Genomic DNA, 20277 nt, shown 5'->3' with positions numbered 1-20277 from the left:
TAGGACGATACACAATGGCATTTTTTGGTAGTTTCAGCTTAACCTATTTTTTCTATTGTTATCATTTTATTTTCTTGTATCAGAATTGTATTTGATAAATAGGATTTCAATACGATTCTTTTTTGATTCAGCATTTATTGTGGGATTCGAACCCGGTCGAAGGTAGTTCAAGCTAGTACCGCTCTCTGGCGTCTGAAGTTTGCAAACGCGGAAGTAAATTCGATGACGTCACATACAAATAAAAACATTGCAATTGTGTGGTGAATAAAAATCACATACGTATTAGCAATACGGGGAATTAGTGATATTGAAACTACTGTTGTCAACTCTCACTTTGATTCGTACACGATCACTTATCGAGAAGGTTGTCTTCTTACTTGTCTAAAAACAAAGGACGGACGGTAGGCAATCCGAAATCCATTCCATATCCAAAAGGAAATTGATTCATTCAGATTGAAATTATATTTGTAAACAAAGTCAAATTTTCATTCATTCTGATTCTGAATGTTGTCATCTAATATCACATCGCTAAGTAAAGGTTTAGGGCAGTGGATATTCTCTGACGTGGCATTATTCCTAATTAATAAAAAAGTGATTATTTAGCCGGATGCGGTCACCGTCTTCTGAACGCTATTTTGCCGGATCCGAATATTATGTAACAATAAAATCATTTTATTGGGTTTAGGGTTAGGGTTTCGATAGCGTTAGTGTCAAGAAGGTGAGAAGAGAGTCCAGAGGGTTCCGTTTCACAACTAGGGATAGGTAGGGTAGGGTTAGTCAGTAACCTGTCTGTGGTTTAGTTTCACAATCGGATATTTTCACAAACCACAGTCAGGAATGGGAAGGTCATTTTTGTATGAAATCTTCGTCAGCCAATTTGACTGACGAGTAATTTGCCTGGCATTTCATTGTCTCTTAAGATATCCGTCTATTTTTTGTTGTAATCGACGCACAACAGATTCGTAGTTTGTCTGATACCTATAACACCTCACCTGATGATCTTAATCCATGTGCAAATCGGCCGTAAAGTGAGAGTAAATATCCGTCGGGTCAACAGCTGCCATTTTGAAAATTACTGGAGGTGCTGGCACCTGTGGACTGAGGCCAGGACAACAGCACAAACTAACGAAGCGAAACGACGAAATTGAAAAAAATTAAGAAATCAACACTTATTCACATTTTTCTTTTACCAGAATTTATTATTTCATTATTTATTATGGAAAACACGAAGATTTGAAATATAAGTTGGAAAACCATCGAAAACAAAAATTGTCGTTTCGTCTTGGAAGTTTTATATAAATCCTTGTAGGTCCCCTTGTCTTATCATGCCACATGTGCAATACAGAGAAATGGCGGCCAATGGCGAAATTGGTGGAGAAATTAATTAATTTCTCAAAATAATGTTGATTAACCACTCGAAACATACTTAAAATTGGATTATTTCGAAAGGTACCTGTGTTAGTTTATGAATTAAGCCATTAATTGTGGACTGAAGTGAATAGAAAGTATACTTTTGAAGTGTTACTTTTTTCAACCGTGTTTTGGTCCTTGTCATCCCTAACGTTGGTATAAGCCCATCCGATTATAAAAAGCTTACCACCAACGATTAGGTAACTAACTAGGGTAGGTTAAGAAGAGGCTATATGTAGTTAAAACATTCGGGTGGTTTTCAGCGAGCTCGGTGGTCTATTGGGATTTACTAGCCCCGGTTCGAGTCTCGCTCTATCCGCTCTATTTTCTCAAACTCTGTTCTCCACACTTCCTTCGAATTTTCTAAGTCGCGCACCTCTCTGCGCATGCGCGGAGTAAATCAACCAATTAGAGACGATATCCGGAAAAATAGAGTTCAGAAGTCGGTGACCGGATCTGGTAAAATATCTTCTACCTAATAAAAAAGGTAACACTATTGCTGACGACTTTTAACTCGTTCTGATTTGGCTAAATTTACACTACGCGCAACTTTGAAAATTGGGGATTTGGAGAAAATCGAGTAAAAAGAGATTGCCCGAACTCACGCCAGGACATTACGAACACCCGATTATAAAAGCTTATCACCAACGATTTGGTAACTAACTAAGCATAGATAAACAATAGAGGTTCTTTGATAACCATTGAAGAAACACTATTTCGTGTTGTAACGATATAGTAGAGAATTTCTTGTTAATTCAATATTCCTGAAGATGACTATTAGTCTATAGTTGAAACGTCGAATGAATAAAAACACATGAGCTATAGGCCTATAGGAAACTTTTTTTCGGACTTCTAATCTACTTTCGTTTTATCAGTGTGGGATTCTCTACTATAGAGGTTCTTTGAATCTCTACGAATGGCTATTGGAACTACATATAGCACTCAACCTAATCCTTACCTAATTCCCAGCTGTGTAAAATCGATCCTAAACCTAACCCTAACCCTCTAAGCCCTAGGGACTGGTGGGTTAGTTTCACTATCGGATATAAGCCCTTAAAGCTTACCACCACCGATTAGGTAACTAAGATCCTAACCCTATCGAAACCCCTATCCCTTACCTAATAAAATGATTTTATTGTTATTTTTATTAGTAAATCTCGATATATACATAGATGTCCACAAAGAAGCTTTTAGTTGAATAATGCTGCATCGGCAAAATATCACCTCCAAGTTTTAGATGTACCGCCTGTCCATCCATTGTTATGAGACTGCATTTTTGGTCACTTTTCTATACGTCAGGTATAGGCCTAGCGTTCGGTTGTCCAAACTTTTAATTATTTTTCATAATCCTGAACCTTACCCTTACCATTAGTCTAGTATCTACCCCTCTAGGATTCAGACTAGCTAACGCTTGAATCTAGCCCAAATTCCAACTCAGAAACCTTACTAGGTCATAATTCCATCCCTGAATATCAAAATTAGATATGAATAGAATTTTAAACTAGCCCGAAACCTAACCCCCCTCCCATTCTTAACTCCAACCCCCGGTTTTTACCGTAGATGTAAAAATAGGAGAGCTGCCAACTGTTCCTGATATTCAGTATTTGTTACCATTTTATAACGAGAAATGCTTAGTTTGATGCATACAAAAATATAAACGATGTTACTGAAGGTCTTACTGTTGATTAGGCCTACCGATTAATTTGAACATTCTCTTTCATATATTTCAATGGAATGTTACTGGAAAAATTCAATTTGTTACTGATAGCACCTTTCTGAGGTTGGCGGCACTGAGATAGATTTTCTAATTATGTATCATACCCAGTATAAAGGTCAGCGTAATAGCCTTTACTGGAATAATGCCACATTGCCTTGATATCTCTTTTTATCAATAAACAGCGCCTTCTGGGTTCTTATCACCATAGATCATGACCAGCTCTTACAGGGTTTCCTTCCGAGTCCTACTTTTGGAAAAAGTTTGAACAAACATCATCTTTGTCCTTCTTTTTGACTCTAAGTCCTTCCTTTTGATGAAAAATTCCATCCAAATTTGATTTTTATGTATTTTTCACACGCAATTTTATTGCTAATTAATTCGACTGTACAAGTATTTAGTACTTATGCCTGGTAATTCAATTGTCAGTCAGGATTGAATGTACAGGAAAGTGCTATGGAATTACCCTGGAATGTATGACTGGTCTACATGGCTAGTATTCTGGGGAAGGCATTGCTTGAGTGCTTCCTTTTGAGCCCTCATTTTACTGGAAAGTACTTCTTTCCAAGTTGAAAAGTCTTTCCTTTTGGGTCTAAATTGCTGAAAAAGTCCTTAGTCTTAGGCTAAACAAAAATGATACCTTGTTTCTCCGCAGCGGTCGGGTCATTTTTGTAAAATGTAATAAAGTTTATAATCAGTTCATTTCTGTAGCATATATAGGGTCTGTTATGGTAAAATTGATCACGATTTTATAAAAAAGTAATGTACAGGGTAGATAGGTGGCCAGCCGCGTCAACTTTTAAGCTCAGCAGAGCAGAGAAACAAGGTACCAATTTTTCTAGCCTTAGTGCATTAGTGTTAGCCTTAGTGTTTTTTTACCCTGGCCCCACTGGTCTGTCTTTAAGATAAACGTGCAGATTTTAAAATTTTCTACTTCCGTTTATAGCGTGGATCGAATAATCATGGAAATCGATTACGAACATATCAACATCGACGAAGAAGCCGGCTTCGCGATGTACAACGCGCTCGCACAGTCCGACTACGCGCAGGTCATATTTCACAACGTCGCCGAGACCTACCCGACCGACGCGCACGTCGAGTGCCGCTTCACGGTGACCCCGCTACACAACGCGACCGCGTATGATTGGATCGGGCTGTACAAGGTCGGCTGGAGTTCTTCGCGCGAGTACATCTATTTTCATTGGGTCGTGCTGCCGTCCGATTACAAGCCGGGATCGGAATGTAGGGGAAACGTTCTATTTCAAGGTAGGCCGAAAAATATCCGGTCTTTAGGAAGACGTTCAGGATCCAGTTCCACGGGCTAAGATTCGACTTAGTTAGTTACCTAGGCTGCGTTTTTCTAAGCGGTGATAAGCCCTATCCCGGTGATAAATCGCTATCCCGGTGTTAAATATTTTTATCACTGGGATAGTGTGTTTTTCAAACCTGTGTTAACTTTATCACCGAGATAAAATCAGCTATCCCAGTGATAAAGTTAACACACCTCCGAGGTGGTGATAGCAACACTATCACCAGGATAAATTATCAAAATGGCTGCCATTTTCTTTTTGTTATCACTGGGATTTTTTGTTATCACTGGGATAAAGCTCTTATCCCGGTGATAGTTATCACTGGGATAAAATGCTTTTGAAAAACGAGAAGTTATCCCTATGATAACAATCACTGGGATAGTTAAATTTAACACTGGGATAGTCTTATCACAGGGATAACTTAACACTGCTTTGAAAAACGCAGGCCTAATCGTCAGTGGTAAGCTTTTATAATCGGATGGGCTTGAAATATCCGATCGTGAAACTAAACCACGCGCAGGTTACTGACTAGATTCGACTAAATTGAAAATGAACTGATTTTAACTCTTGAGTTTAGTTAAAGTCACAACTGTCGAACCAGGCCCCTCTGAAACTGTCAGATAAGAATAAATTTTTAACAACTGTATCATCAACTGCGGGTTTTGCTAATTAACTTTGAATACTGAGATTTAGTCTACCAGTCATAAACCGGATTGAATTCATTAACCATAAATGATCTGGATTTAGCTGTGTTAACTGTTATACATGTACTAAAAATTCAAATAGGCCTATATGACGTGATAGAATTGAAAATGAACTGATTTTAACACTGAATTAGGCTGTGGAAGTGTGGAAGTGTGGAACTGGATCCTGGATTTTAAATGTTATTGCTGGACTTAATATTCAATCATACAAACTACGCTAACAAATAAAAAACCACAGTTAGATATAGGCCTATAGAAAAAGAAAAGTTTACTATCTGACAGTTCGGGGTTACTTCTAAACCCCATCATCAGAGAAACTAAAATGATACAATAATGATACAATACATTATTGGTCATTTTAGATCCTCTTATGATGGCGTTTTTAAGCAACCCCAAAACTGTCAGATAGTAAACTTTTCTATATATCTACTGCGGGTTATTATTTGTTAAATTTATTAATATCAGTTCACTCGTACAAACTATGCATTTTTGTTGACTTTCAGCTCACGTCCTTCCCAAGGATGACGGTGACTTCTATCAGTTCTGCTACGTCGCGAATTCGGGACAAATTCGCGGTGCCAGCACGCCGTTCCAATTCAAGAGCCCGTGTGCGAACGATTTCGTCGAGGTCAGCGACGACGAATGCGACATGCTCGTCGTCACGTCGAAGACTATCGTACTCGAAACCGAAATTCAAAAGCTGAAAGATGAAAATGCCAAACTCGATCAGGTAGGTTTTCACTTTCGACTCGAAATTCGAATATCGGATAATAGCCGCGTACCTACTGCGGCAAGCAAGGATTCTGCTAGTGGCGCTGGGTTAGGGATCATTCATTCCCTTATCACGCTTCAATTACCGTCTACATTTCGACTAACGTCTTTTTAAGGCTTGCGTTGAACTGGACAAAGAGCGTTCTAATTTAATGGTGAAGCTCGCTGAAGCCAGTCAACAAGTGGCTAGCGATCATGAGAAAATTGACAGATTACAGGAAGAAAACAAGGTAATTTATTGAATAAGTTTTCCAATAAGTTTTTTTTCCTTAAACCAATAGCATGGTTACCTCAAGATTGAGGAATATCTTTAACAAGGTCGGGTTGTTTAGCGGCCTTTCTTAAATAAAGTATTGTGATGAAAAGGAGTTCGAGACTAACTTGATTAACTAGATAGTAGCCACTAGGTGTCATGCATATCACTAATAGCAAGGGTATTTCATTTTATAAGAGGAACAAAGTAGATATGAATCCATACATAAAATCTTGGCAATGCTTTACTTGATCCCAGATGGTTATTCCCTAGTCGGAATATGTTTTAGTTAGTGGAATAAAAGAATTATGTTTTTGTGTTCCGCAGTGTGGTAGGGCATCATAAATCTTACTTCTGGATTTTATTGACACAAACACACTGTATACAATAGTGATTGAGTTTTCTTAAGCACAGGCTTATAACAGGGATCCGACGCTGATGGCGTTTTTATAAATGTGCCGTTGTAGTTACTGGAAGGTATAATACGAGAGATACTTTAGTACAAATACACCAGACTGCACCTTGCTCGGTGCCAGTCTAACAATGCATAGTAGCTATGACTTGTACTGTGTATGACTTGAATATGCATTTCAGGAACTAAAAGAAAAGTCTGATAGTCTTCTGTCGGAGGCGAATGACATGGCTCTCTTGCAGGAATCGTTAAGGGAGAAAATTAAGACCATTTCCACTGTAAGTTTTGCTGCCTATATATTACGTCACAAAAATGAATCAGTAATATTCAACCAATATGAATTTGTGTATCGACCAACTACAGTCAAAGTTAATCAACGAAGTTTTAATGCAGCCATTTCCAGAGAACAAATTTGCTCAATTTAACCCAAATTCGTTGAAAATACATGTACCCATTCTTTTTTAACGCCATATTCGTTATGACGCCATATTTTTCAATGGTCTCATCGGTGACATCGAAAAGGACTTTTTTACTGTAGATTGTAGTAAATTTCGAGAGATACCGGGTACCTGTATTTGGTCTGAAATATGAACTTCAGAATTTTCAGAATTTAGAATTAACGGTGAAATCATCGTCTATATATCCACGCGGAGCTGTTCTTTTTTTGTTTATTAGGAGAAAGATGAAATCCTGAAACGACTGGAGATGAACGAGGTGTACATCAAGGCGCTGCAAGACAAGATAAAAGGCTTGACTAGCGAGAAAGACGCGCTGTTCGGCAAACTGAAAATGCTCGAGGAAGAAAAAGAACTCTACAAGGTATGAGTAAATGAGAGATGACGAAGATATTTTTCTGCAATCATCGTTACGCAGGCTAGTTGCATAGTCATGGCTTAGACTTAAGACCAGTCTAAGACCAACTTTGTTCTATAGCCATTGAATCTAACAACTTAAGACGAGTCTTAAGATTTAAGACCACTTTTGGAATTAAATTGGCCCCTGAGGTCAGTTGCACAGTCCAAGAGTGGTCTTAAATCTTAAGACTGGTCTTAAGTTGTTAGATTGGCTATAGAACTAAGTTGGTCTTAGATTGGTCTTAAGTCAAAGCCATGACTATGGAACTGGTCCCTGAAGCTAGTTGCTCAAATGTTTGTCAGTGGTTAGTTGACGCAGTGAGATGATGCACAATATCCGTGTAAGGTGAATAATCGAGAGAAATCCCGCAGTACTCGCAAATGCCTGGGTCCAGTTCCACAGTTCAGAGTTAAAATTTGACCCTGACTTAACTCATTGAAAATGAACTAATTTTAACTCAGAGTTAACTCTAACTCACAACTGTGGAACTGGATCCAGATGATGGCTTATAGCGTTCAGGTGAAACGTTGCTCTAAACATATTGTCGTCTTCTACTAAATTTAACATCTTTCGCTGATTTATTGTGAGATTTCTCTGGATTACAGTCGCAGGACAACGAAAACTTCATTGTTTTTCGTGATATCCGATGGTTAGCGTTTATCTACTTATACTAGAAAACTACGCCGTATCCGCTATTACATTGGCGCCCAATTTATTCATCATTCATCATGAATTAGATTTTAATCGAATCTGAGAAAAAACCTGGCACCGATGTTCTATTGAACACTCTTGCTGGGAGATGGATCTTTTGTTTGCCACAAATGGAATCCTCGATTGCCACAGTCAATTGTGGATTCTTTATTAATATATGAATGATAATAATAGGTGTTGAGGGACACACTGAATAATTTCATTTCAAGATGCTTACGTTTCACACACGTATTTCAGAACCATTTCACGAGCTCGGAATCGGTGGTCGGCAGCTACGTGAAAGAAATCGAGTCTTTGAAATGTAAACTGAAAAAACAAGACGACAGTAAACAAGCTCAACAACATCTCCTGAACCGAATGGAAACCGAACTGAATGACGAACGTGCAAAACTCGATCAGCTGACATCTATTTCCGCTTGTGACAAGGTTCGTGTCAAGTTTAACTCATATATGTACTGCGGTAACCGGGTCCCTACAACTCCATGATTCCTTAACCCGTTCAGTGCTGACTAATCAATACCCTAATTCTGGAGATAATTTGAATAACGGGTGTTGAATAACGGGAATACCACCAAAGTGCGTATACACCGCGGATCGGTATATCGTTAGTTACTAATATTTCACTATGTTTGACAGGTGCTGCCATCTTTGCTGCCATCATGTGCTTGAAACTCCTTTTATTTGAGCAAAATGCCTGAAACTCCTTTCGCAGGTCATTGATTCCTTAAAAACTTCTCCTAAACCATTAATATTTTTCAAGGTCCTTGAATATCCTTTAATTTGAGTGAAATGCCAACAATTCATAGTTAATTGCACAACTACAAACATTTTTTAATTACCTAATTCTCAAAATTGAAGGATCTTCAATAAAATCTCCTTCAATTTCGGAAAATAGGCAATAAGAAATGTCAAAGCGAAGAAAGACCGGTACATGACTAAAAAGAAAAAAATTGTAAATTTCAGCAACAAATCGACGATCTACAAGAACAGCTGAAGAATTCCGAGGACAAACTTGTTACTGTTCAACAGTGTAAATCTATGCTGAACGATGAGGTCATCGCAGTTCACGCGGCTCATGACAAAATGGCCGAAAGTCTCGAGGTAAATGAAGGATTTTATCGGCCAACTTGGGACTTGCGTTCATGTTTCGTCCCTTTTCCGTATGATTGATTTTGAAACAGCTGCGTCTAAATCATGATACCGGAAAACTATGGTTTGGTTTCAAATAGTCCCTGAAGCCTTCGAAATGCAACCATTTAAAATTAATTTTGACAGGGAAGACCGCCAACTCCTAGCTTGAAAAAAGTTTTTCTGCGGATGCCTTGCGCCATTAAATATAAGCCAGGCCAATGTCAACTTGCTTCCACCAGCCCTGGATTGTCACCTTAGTTCACCATGTGGACATATTGTACCTGAACCCAGGTCTTTATCGTATGCAATCGAGAATAAGATACTGAAAGATATCTACACCGTGTAGTTTTGTTGTTGCAGAAGGCACGTTCGCAGGAGCACATCATAAAGTCACAAGTGGCGCGACTAGAGGCCGATTATCAGACCAAGACGTTCACGCTTAAGGAGGAAATTGACAGACTTGATAAGGTGCGTATCGCGAGTACACCAGGTAGTTATTAGATTTATCAAAATTTATACCAGAATGATGTTGCAAGAAAACTATAGAAAATACAATAAAACCTACCTACTTGATAATCTAGATTATTTGAAACCGATGAAATTCAACTGGTTTATGTCGACTCGAGTATGGATTGGCCAAAGGCTCGATGATCACGAAAGTATGGTGATAGAATGTCAGTTGTTTGTAACTCAACTGTAGTTAGTTCGTTTTCGCATCAGAATTTAATCATTAAAACCCTTTCGGTGCGGTGTATAAATCGGGGATGAACTTTGCGGTACGGTGTACTGATGCAATTAGTTATGAGTTTTATCTGTATTGACAGATGCCGCACCTGTCAAAGTTAGTGAAATATCTAGTTACTAATGATACACCGCACCATGGAGTATACACTAAAGCGGTATACCCGTTATTCAATGCTCTGGGTTGGAATTTTTCGAAAATTTTCAAATTATCCCCAGCACTTTCAAAAAACAGTTCAGCAATCTGAAAATAAGCAGGTTTTGACTGTTTCACTCGATTACAGGAGAATCAGAGTTTGAAGTTGAAAGTGAATTTGCTCGAAGAATTGAACGACGGCTTCGAGGAGAAGCAGACATACGTCGAAAAAGTGAAAGAGGAAGAGAAGGAGAAGGACGGCGCGATCTTCGCGATGAAAACGGCGCAGCTGTGTTTGGAGAAACGCCTGTCGAAATATCGCAAACAATACGAAGAGATTCGCCTACAACTGGAAGACACAATCAAAACTCAGGTACGTACTTTTTATTCGCGTATCGTCCTACACGGTCAACGCTTGTTAATTAGTCACATTTCTGAACTCGTCAGTATTTGTGAGTCCTAATTTGTACATATGTACAGTTCAATTTTCTAAGCGTCAGTCATCATTTGGATGAAGCATCAACATAACGATTGTTTCGTCTACGATGACTTAGCCTAACCAAATTGTCTGTAACCAATTGACTGTACGTGCAATAGTGTATTAACCCATTAGACCGCAGAATCCGTCGACGTTCGACTCGTATCTCCGCAGAACGTCCGCCTACGTCCGTTGTACTGTTACGCCACCTATAGTTTGACGGGGTCAAAGGTCAAACTTTTGACCAATGATTGACCAAATCTATACAGCGATGGAAAGCCTGTATGATTATCTTCAGAATAACCAATTGTTATAATTCATAATTTTCAGTAGTTATCACACTGTATCTCTACTTAATCTTTATATGCAAATTTCATTGGCTAATTAAGCGTTTGTTTTTCTGGAACATAAATATGAAGTTGCGGTGTCTAATGGGTAAACATACCAGTTCATGGCAGTCCATGAAGTTGTTAAAATTTTTTAAATGGGAATGGGTCAATTCGAGGTCTTGAGTATCATGGAATGGGCTCTAAAATCCTTAAATCATTGTCATGGTCTCTACTCATAACTCATGATTTATTAACATGTCACTATAATAGAAATACAATACGGTACAATAAATATTATGGAACGGATATATCCACAAGTATTGAGGTGTTAGAATATACAGATAGAATATGAAAAAAAAGAACGATGCGATCGCAACAAATGACTAATAAAATTATTTTCCTCGGAACGTAAATTGATTTGTACATCTTTCTTGACTATAGCGTTTGAAGCAACAGGTCGAGTCAGATTTGCGTCGCGAGATCACCGATTTGAAGGAGAGATTGTGTATGGGTGCTGACGAGTACAAGGCAAAATTCGTTGAATGCAGAAAGCTGCACAGTGAACTGAAGAAAACAAAGAAAATCGGTACTTTTCAATTTTAAACCTGCAAGAAACAATAGCCCAGTTTCACAACTGTGAAATAATGATTTCCTGCTATTTAGAATTGCAAACTTTCCATTATGACGAGAGAAGCTTTGGCTCATGAGAAGTGAGTTTGAAAAGTTTTGTCGACGAGTTTGTCAAAATGAATAGTTTGTCAACTACTTATGGATAATTTCGTTTTGTGAAACTGGCCCCTTGTTGTTGATCAGAGATCAGATTCCATTTCTATTTACTTGGAAAGAGGTGACTGCTGGTGAACATATATGAACAAGGGGTACAGGTATCAATGGGCAGATATATTGTTGTCGGGCTTCTGTTACAAGACCCTTGTACGGTTTGCATTTTTCAGTTTCACAAGTGACCAGCGGCACCAGTACTCCGGTCATTTGCGAAAGCCAACAATTGCAGACTAAATCGTCAACGGCGTGTATTGACAAGCAGCCGACCCCGAGAAACCAGGAATTACGTAGTTTCCTCGACCGTAAGTTCGCGTAATTCAATAGTGATAGAGTAAAGCAATAGAGCAATTAAATTGATGCTAGATCGAGGGTCATCAATCGGTTTCAGCAATTTTGAAATCTGTCAGCTGCATTCATATTAGGCACCTAAGCTTGAAGCTATGACTTATAACTAACCTTTCGGTATCTTTCATTTGGTAACATAAACTTGTTAATGAATAGCGCACCGACCGTGCAAACTTGAAGCAAAGTTTCGCCGTTGTTCTTATATAGTATAGATAAAAGAATTGACCAAAATTATTGCGCGTGGTCGTCCGTAAAAAAACATTTTCCCTATTTCTAAATGACAGGAGCCCTACGCGAAAGTTGCACGCAAGTCGAAAAGGATGATATCATCCGCGACGATGACGCGACCGAAGCCGAGCAACAACACATACCGGTCGATTTACAAGCTCAACTGGAATCGCTCTCCGTCGAACTGGAGTCGCGCACCGAAAAGAAAGTGAAATACAAACAGATGCTGCAACACGTGAAAGAACGTAACACCGTGCTGCAACAGCAGTTTCTCGACGAAGTGCGTCAGTATCGGAAAAATCTTGAGAGATCAAATAAGAATATGGAGGATCTCAAATTCGATTACAATCAACGCGTGCATGTTCTACAGGTGCGTACGTACTATGATCGTCATTCGATTTGGCGGTATCTATCTGCGGCCAGTACCAACCTTTTCAGACAGGCCCAAGTTGGCCTGGATCAGACCCGAGTCAAATTTTGCCTAATTAGAGGGTGCGTTCACGCTTAAACCACTCACTCGATCCTAAGCAATTCTTAAAAAAACCAAAGTCAACCGCTTCCGGAACCAGTTGCAATTCACGTGCACCAGTTTGACCTGTGCTAAAATTCGGCTAGGGTCTGGTCTGACATTTTTGGTCGGGCCAAACAGACATGGGCCCATTTGGCACCCTTGTGTGAACAGTTGTTCCTTGGCCAATGGATGCTCGCGCGATCGTGGCTTATTCGTCTTGATAAGCTAAGCCTCTAAATAACCGGAATATGTATGAATTCTATGTGGATGCATTGCAGGATGTTATTGACAGGCAAAAGACAGAAATCGATTCGTTGAAAAATGAAGTCAGATTTTGGAGAAATGAGGTAAATATCTACGAACGTGGTTTTACATACATCAGTCATATTCTACCGGGTTTATTTATTCTTCCAAGTCTTATAAACATGAACCCGTTTACTCAAAAATCCCGAAAACCAAACGTAAGGGTTTAAAATGGTAAAAACTTTTACGTTGTGCTATTTTCTCGGTTCCCAGGACGAATGCTATTAGCACGGTTCCCGCAGTACTGGGAAATTGGGAAAAACTTGGGAATTTTGAAATGATAAATCCCAGTTTGGAAATATTTGAGAAATTTTCTTCTAGTCAGGGAGATATTGGGGGAAATTCATATACATTTCACGTATTGCATTTGCCAAGGGGAACTTTCTTCAGCAAATTATCCTGAAAATCTCCTTTATCAACCAGCAAACATTAAAATGTAGTACGAATGATGGCATCTGTTCATTTTAATTAAGGCCCAATTTCCATTTGGAAAAATCACCCATTTGAAATACTTGGGAATTTCTAAGTCATGTAACCTTGGGAACGATGAATTAGATATAATTTTCACATTCATTTCAGGCTAAACTCACCACGTCGTCCAATGCGACGCATCCGACGAAGTTCGAAGTCGTGCGTTTGGATCGCAAAACATTCCCAGGCGTCGCGCGATTAGTTCAGTCGAATCGCAACACCGCGACTGACGGCGACAACGTAGACAAACAGCGATTCGAGTCGTACATCAACGACCGCATCAAATCGCTTCAACAACGACGACGTAACGATGACGAATATGATGAGGCATCGGCTGGGTCGTCGTCATCGCCGCCCGTTTCGGAAACCGATGGATTCTGCCGCGCGAATATCGTCGTCAAACCGACGGCGCCGCCGAGCGACGACACCGACGACTCGTCGGACATACTGTCGCAGCCGGTGACCGAGTATCCGCTGCCGTTGCAACCAGAGGTTTTGCCGTCTGCTAAACTCGCCGCGGTTTTCAAGGCGGTGCACCACGTCAACGATAGCTACCAAACTCCAACTAGACTAGGTATGAAAGTTAGATAAGCTTAGATAAGTCTCACAATCATGAGACGAAAAATCTAAAATATCGTAATGTTGAAATTTTATTCTAAAAATCCTGATTATCGGTCTTTCCCTTAAAACCATTATCATTCCATAATAACAGTTCTTAGAGAACGACCGAAAATTCTGATTTTTTTTCTTAATTTCAACATTTAACAGTATGAGAGTCACCATTAATAAGACACTATATTTGTGTTGTGACAATGATATATAAAGGGAATCCGACAATTAATAAAGAAAAATGATAAGGTGCAAAAACGTTTTCTTGAGCTAGTAGTTAGTTCATTTGACGTTTTGATTATATCCTAACAGTTATCTCCAGGAGTATTGTATCAGTATTCCTGAAGATGACTATTAGGATATATGAAAACTTATACGATAGAAACTTTAAGCCAAAACCATGAGACATAAAGTAGGACTTATAGCAGTTAACAATTTAAGAGAGCTACTTTGTGAATACCTATATCACAAAGGACACTAAAGATCTACATGTCCTATCTAGGGCTATGGCCTTCCTTTGACAGTAAATAATAATATGATATGATTACATTGTAGAAGACATTCGAGTACGCGAAAATGTTGATCATATCGTTCCTGAAACTGGTGAAGACTGTGATGATGAAGAAGGGTATGTATATGTGTGTCCCCGTACTGGTAACTATCAGTTATGATATAGTGATTTCAAGAAGTGTCTATACAAAATGAGTATCATCGATTCAGCTATCAATCTACTGTCTGAACCCTCCCTCCAACAGTCTTCAGACTATTGCCATCCTTATTGATCGTGAAAGTCTCCTGTCTGGACCCAGCGCGAGGTATCTTTATTTGTAAATGACGGACAAAACATTTTATCCCTGTGATCACCACACGCGCTGGAAATTGCACAAAAATGGATATTGAAAGGGTTGATATTTTTCAACGAGAGATAAACTCATTTCATAGAAACTTTTTAGAACCATGTACAAGATAAATAAGTAGGACATTTTTATGGCAGCTACCTCAAAAAAACAAAGAGAGGTATGTTAAGTACCTTCTTTACAAAGGACATTGAATATCAAAGCTAAGAGGTTGTATATATAGACTTATGGCCTTCTTTGATGGTAAACAATGATACGGCTGAACCTTGTAATTACGATTCGGTTCAAGATGGAACCCATTTATTATGATGATTTCCAGCATGTCCCAGCTAACATATCTATATCAATCCTGGGGCCAGTTGCTGGGGCCAGTCCAAGGTCGGTTAAAGATAACCAACGGATAAATACTTTAGTAACATTGAATTTTTAATTGTCACTATGTCAATTATCTATTGATTATCAATTATCTATCGAACTTTTAATTGTCACCATGTCAATTATCTATCAATGGTTATCAATGGTTAACTGTAACCAACTTTTCAGCAACCAGCCCAAGATTTGGATAATATGAAAAACTCTGACCCTTTCGGGTGCATCTACACTCTAGTGCGGTGTATAAATCGGTGATGGATTTTGCTAGTACACCGCACTGCGGTGTATTGATGTAATTAGTAATCATCAGTTGTTATCTCTATTGAAAATGGCAGCACCTGTCAAATGTAGTGAAATATGAGTAACTAACGATTCACCGCGCCGCGGTGTGTATGCACTATAGTGGTATTCCCGTTATTCAACACACAAGGGTGGAATTTTCCAAAATTTTCAAATCATCTCCAGCACTATTCATTGATTAGTCAGCACTGAAAGGGTTAATACGACAATTTCACTTTTGCCCACAAAATTTGTATTTATGAGGTGCTGTATGATGATGATGATGATGATGATGGGAAATGATACTTGTCTTAGGGTATGGGTACAGGCAGGGGATTGATACCTCAACTGACGGTTTTAAAGACAACATAAGGAATGGAATGGCAAGCGTTTTGATAGAAAGATTCTAAATTTTGTAGGTTTTCTGATGCGGCCGGCGAACCCCAGAAACTTTGCCCGGTATGCGGCGTCACGTTCAGCTCGGAATATCCGCAACTTCAATTCGAAGACCACGTGCAGAATCATTTCGGCATGAGTTGTCCAATGTGTCAACGCCTGTTCGACAGTCCGGACGCGTTGAATAAACACATCGAAGAACACTTCAAAACGCAGTAAGATTCTTAGAATCTACAAAAAAATTAAAACCAATATTCGAAGAACAAGATTTCGATTGCCTGTTGTTAATGTAATGAAATAAAAAAGTTTACATATGTATGTATGTATGTATGTATGTATAGAACTATGTATACTCTTAATTAGAAAAATAACAACAAAAAAACTGCAGAAACGTTAATTGAAAAAGATGAAGATCACATTAGTTCTCGCTTAATGGAAACACCATTCCAAATAGATCTAGTTTAACTATTTGTTTGATTAACTACGAATGATATAATATTTGATTGATTTTGAAACTGTGTGGGTTAACTAATTGAGGTATTCATCGGTGTAAAACAAGATGAAAAGAAGTTCTCTTACTTTCTCGACTGTTACAAAGAAATGATGTAACTGTTGCGTGTGGAAATTCCGCAAAAGCAAGGTTCAATGTTTTGACGAAGAAGAGAGATGATTCTGCTTTGCTTATTTTGATAAGGGTGGTTCTCTAAGGCTGGACCCCTCAAGTCACTTTATCGATTTTATTGATCAATTCAGGTCAATACTTCCAGGTATATTATGTTCATTGTAGCTACAGTACAGCTGGAACTTCAATCCGAAATTTGCCCTCTTGTATTTATTGTAAACCGGTAGGCCTGTGTACTGGTTATTTTAATGTTTTTGGACTTTGTTTTCTTTAATCTAGTAGGCTTGGCCTTCAGACTTGTGAAGGACAGGGATTAATATAGAGTGAAAAATGTATATATCGATATCATATATGGGAATAGTGAAATATGAAAACTGTTATTAAGGCTGTGATGAAATTTTGACAGGACGTTTTGTAAATGTACGTAAGTGAGAATTTAGCAGAAAAAATTGGTTGATTCCTTATCCGCGTTAAAAGAGAAAATTCGAAAATGAATATTTGAATCAATTTTGTCGGTTTCTTGTGCGTAAAAAGAAAAGATTGTATATTCGGTTCCGTGTTGTACATCTAAATCAATACGGATATCTATCTCTGGCTTGAAACCAATCCTCTGAAGACATTCACCATTGTTTGATGAAGCTTTGATGATCAGTTCTTGAAAGCACGGTGATCAGATGACAAACTTCCGGCTTTTGTACCGGTACTTAATTTCCGATTTGAAACTTCTGGCTTATTTCAATCGAAAATGTCAGTTGAGATGAGGTTCCTGCGCAATCAAATTGGAAGATTATATAACTACACGAAGACTTTAATATATTACTCGTGAAAAGAGACGTCAACAGTAGCATCACTGATGTTATATCTGAATGGATATGTAAATTCTTTCGAACTACGCCTGATTCTAATGTGGAGGTTTTTCCCGTGTTCATATTTATATCAACGTGTTATATATCTTGTGTAGAAAATTTATGGAAAAATTTCTCGCGTCTCGTTTTCTCTTTATTTTCAAAGTTTTATTTCTATGTACATGTGCACAGGTATATTGTACCTATAATAACGTTTTACGTGCGTCGGTTTCGTTCGAAATTTTAATGACCTTAATCGCGTTATAGTAACTATTGTTGGTATATTTGGCGCACTCTAGGCTTTGTTCCTCGTGGTTTGAGCAGCCTAGAATCCATAATTAAATCGCTGGAATTCGTACATACCCGGTATAGTACTTTATAAATTCCGGTCTGACCCTCGACCATTGATTTTTTGTATTATAAGTGTGAAAATTTGTATATTGTGCCAAAAATGTCGTTATCGTCTTGCCCGGTATGTACTCTTGCTACACGCATAGATTTACTTAAATTTATTGTTTATTGCTCAAATATTAATTTTCTGATTGCAATCGCGATATTTAAACTGCATACATATGTATTATATGTTTGAGTCTTTATTTTTATGTTACGGATCATATTTCAATTTCGATTATGGACTCTTATGGACGATTATTCAGGCTCCAGTTCCCCAATACTCCATTGTTGGGATTCAAACCAATTCGAAATCAGTTGATTTTTCGTCTATTTCGTCAACTTCCGTTTCGAATGTGTCATAAAACTTGACGAAACCGGTTCCCGATGCCTTGGGCCTGATTTCACAAAAAGTATTTAATACTCCTGAATCGAATTTCGAATAAACTGAATCATTGAAGAAATAAAATAAATCGAATAAATCCTTTCAGTGTGTCTACACTACAGTACGGTGTATAAACTGCTGATGGGCTTCGCTCGTACACCGCACCATGGTAATATATAACGATACACTGTGCTGCGGTGTAGATCCACAGACCAAAGCTGTGTGCCTGTAATTCCACACTGGAGTTGACAAAAACTTTCAAATTATCTCCAGCACTTTCTGGTATTAAGTCGCCACTGAAAGGGTATCAACTCGAGAATCACCTGCGTTTCGTTTGAAATATGATTGTGTGATATCGAGATGGGCATTGTATTATCATAAATTAGACGTGTATTCAATAGGGCTTCGTGTTTGGACAATATGATAACTGGTATCTAGCCCTAAACTAACAGTATTTGTTTCTAGTAGGTGTTGGACCAACAAGCTCTTTTGGATGGATACTTAATGAACTTTATCTTTTATTGTTATATGGAGGTTTTTGCCGGGGAAGCTATGCGGGGGCCATCTGTGGCCTTGTTTTTCGATGTGAAATGAAATAGGTATTTAACTGCACACGCTCTATGACTAAACTTTTTGCTTTGTTTGTCTATCATCATAATCCGGTGATCATCTCCGACACAGGGGCGGATCCCAGGTCAGACTTCGACAGGAGCACGAAGAAATGAAAAAGGGCATATATACTCGCTGAAAAGGGGCGAGTTAAGTATTTAAGTATTCACGCAGCCAAAACAAGGGTCTGCGAAATTTGGAAACTTCAGCGCATTTTCATACAATTTCTAGGCACTTGAGGGACATTTACTGCCGTCTTATTAGTTGCGGGTGAGAAAAATGCCCAGAAAAATAACGCCGCCATATTTTCAAAAGAGCCTGGGAAAATTGCAACGGAGCACGCCCTTCTTGTGCTCCTGTCTGGGTCCACCCATGTGGTATTACACTTATTAACGATTATTTAACTGAGAATTATAGCCGAGTGCCCTCTTCGTAAGCTTACTAATAATGGAGTTCTCACAAAATACACGTACGGTATTGTTTTTAATTCAATGTGGTAAAAAATGTATTCGTTGTTATCATATACTATGTAAAGAGTAATATCCTCTAATTAAATTTAAAAATGTGTAGAATATCAAAACAAAACGAACATTGTTCAGTAATTTTTCCTGCATGCTGGCATTATCTTATCATTCCTGTCAAAAAGAAATTTCGAAATGCAAATTATCTAGACGAGCATTGTACAGGGGCCCCAGCGCACATAAAGACCAGTCTAGACCAACTTGGCTCTACAGCGGAACCTCGTTACAACGAACTCGGATACATCGATTCATCAGATATAACAAATATAGAATTTCGACCCAAAAGACAATCTGATTAATTTCATACTGGTTATAACAAATTTCATACTGGTTTTAAGAAACTATCGGTTATAACGAACATATTTCTGATCCTGTGAAATTCGTTGTAACGAGGTTCCGCTGTAGAGCCAATCAAACAAGTTAAGACAAGTCTTATATTAAAAGGACCTCTGGACTTAAGCCTAACTCAGGTCCCCCCTAGATGATCGACATGAGTTGACCCTATGATTCATTGGTACCCTGAGTGAGGCTTTAGGTTATGACTGTGCCACCGGACCTGGCTGGTGTGGATATTGACGGCATAGCGCTCTGAAGATGGTTTTTAATCTTCATAGAATGGTGGAATTTTTACTTAGCGCATCTGATCCGAGTCACTAAGGTCTATCTACAGTGGAACCTCTTTAAACAGTGAACTTCACCGGTCTAGATCTGTGCGTTATAACCGATAGTTCACTGTTATATCAAGTAAGAAATTAATCGACTAGTCTTACTCGTGACGAAATTCTATATTTTGTTA

The 20277-nt window shown here is 38.5% G+C and overlaps 1 protein-coding gene across 1 annotated transcript; it reads left to right on the top strand.

Annotated features, from left to right (window-relative positions):
* The first annotated feature begins 239 nt into the window (after window positions 1-239).
* LOC141907913 (uncharacterized) lies at window positions 240-19577 on the top strand. Its single transcript, XM_074797674.1, has 17 exons — window positions 240-401; window positions 4071-4390; window positions 5642-5868; window positions 6026-6139; window positions 6757-6852; window positions 7250-7393; window positions 8378-8566; window positions 9104-9241; window positions 9632-9739; window positions 10297-10521; window positions 11397-11541; window positions 11909-12040; window positions 12368-12681; window positions 13101-13169; window positions 13705-14170; window positions 14761-14833; window positions 16133-19577. Exons 2-17 carry the CDS (start codon window positions 4087-4089, stop codon window positions 16326-16328), a joined length of 2940 nt encoding a protein of 979 aa, XP_074653775.1. The 5' UTR covers window positions 240-401; window positions 4071-4086; the 3' UTR covers window positions 16329-19577.
* The last annotated feature ends 700 nt before the right edge of the window (window positions 19578-20277 follow it).

This window comes from Tubulanus polymorphus, chromosome 6 (genome assembly GCF_964204645.1).
Source record: "Tubulanus polymorphus chromosome 6, tnTubPoly1.2, whole genome shotgun sequence".
Lineage (NCBI taxonomy): Eukaryota > Metazoa > Nemertea > Palaeonemertea > Tubulaniformes > Tubulanidae > Tubulanus > Tubulanus polymorphus.
Note: the sequence above shows the minus strand (reverse complement) of the source record. Positions and strands in the feature narration are given on the sequence as shown.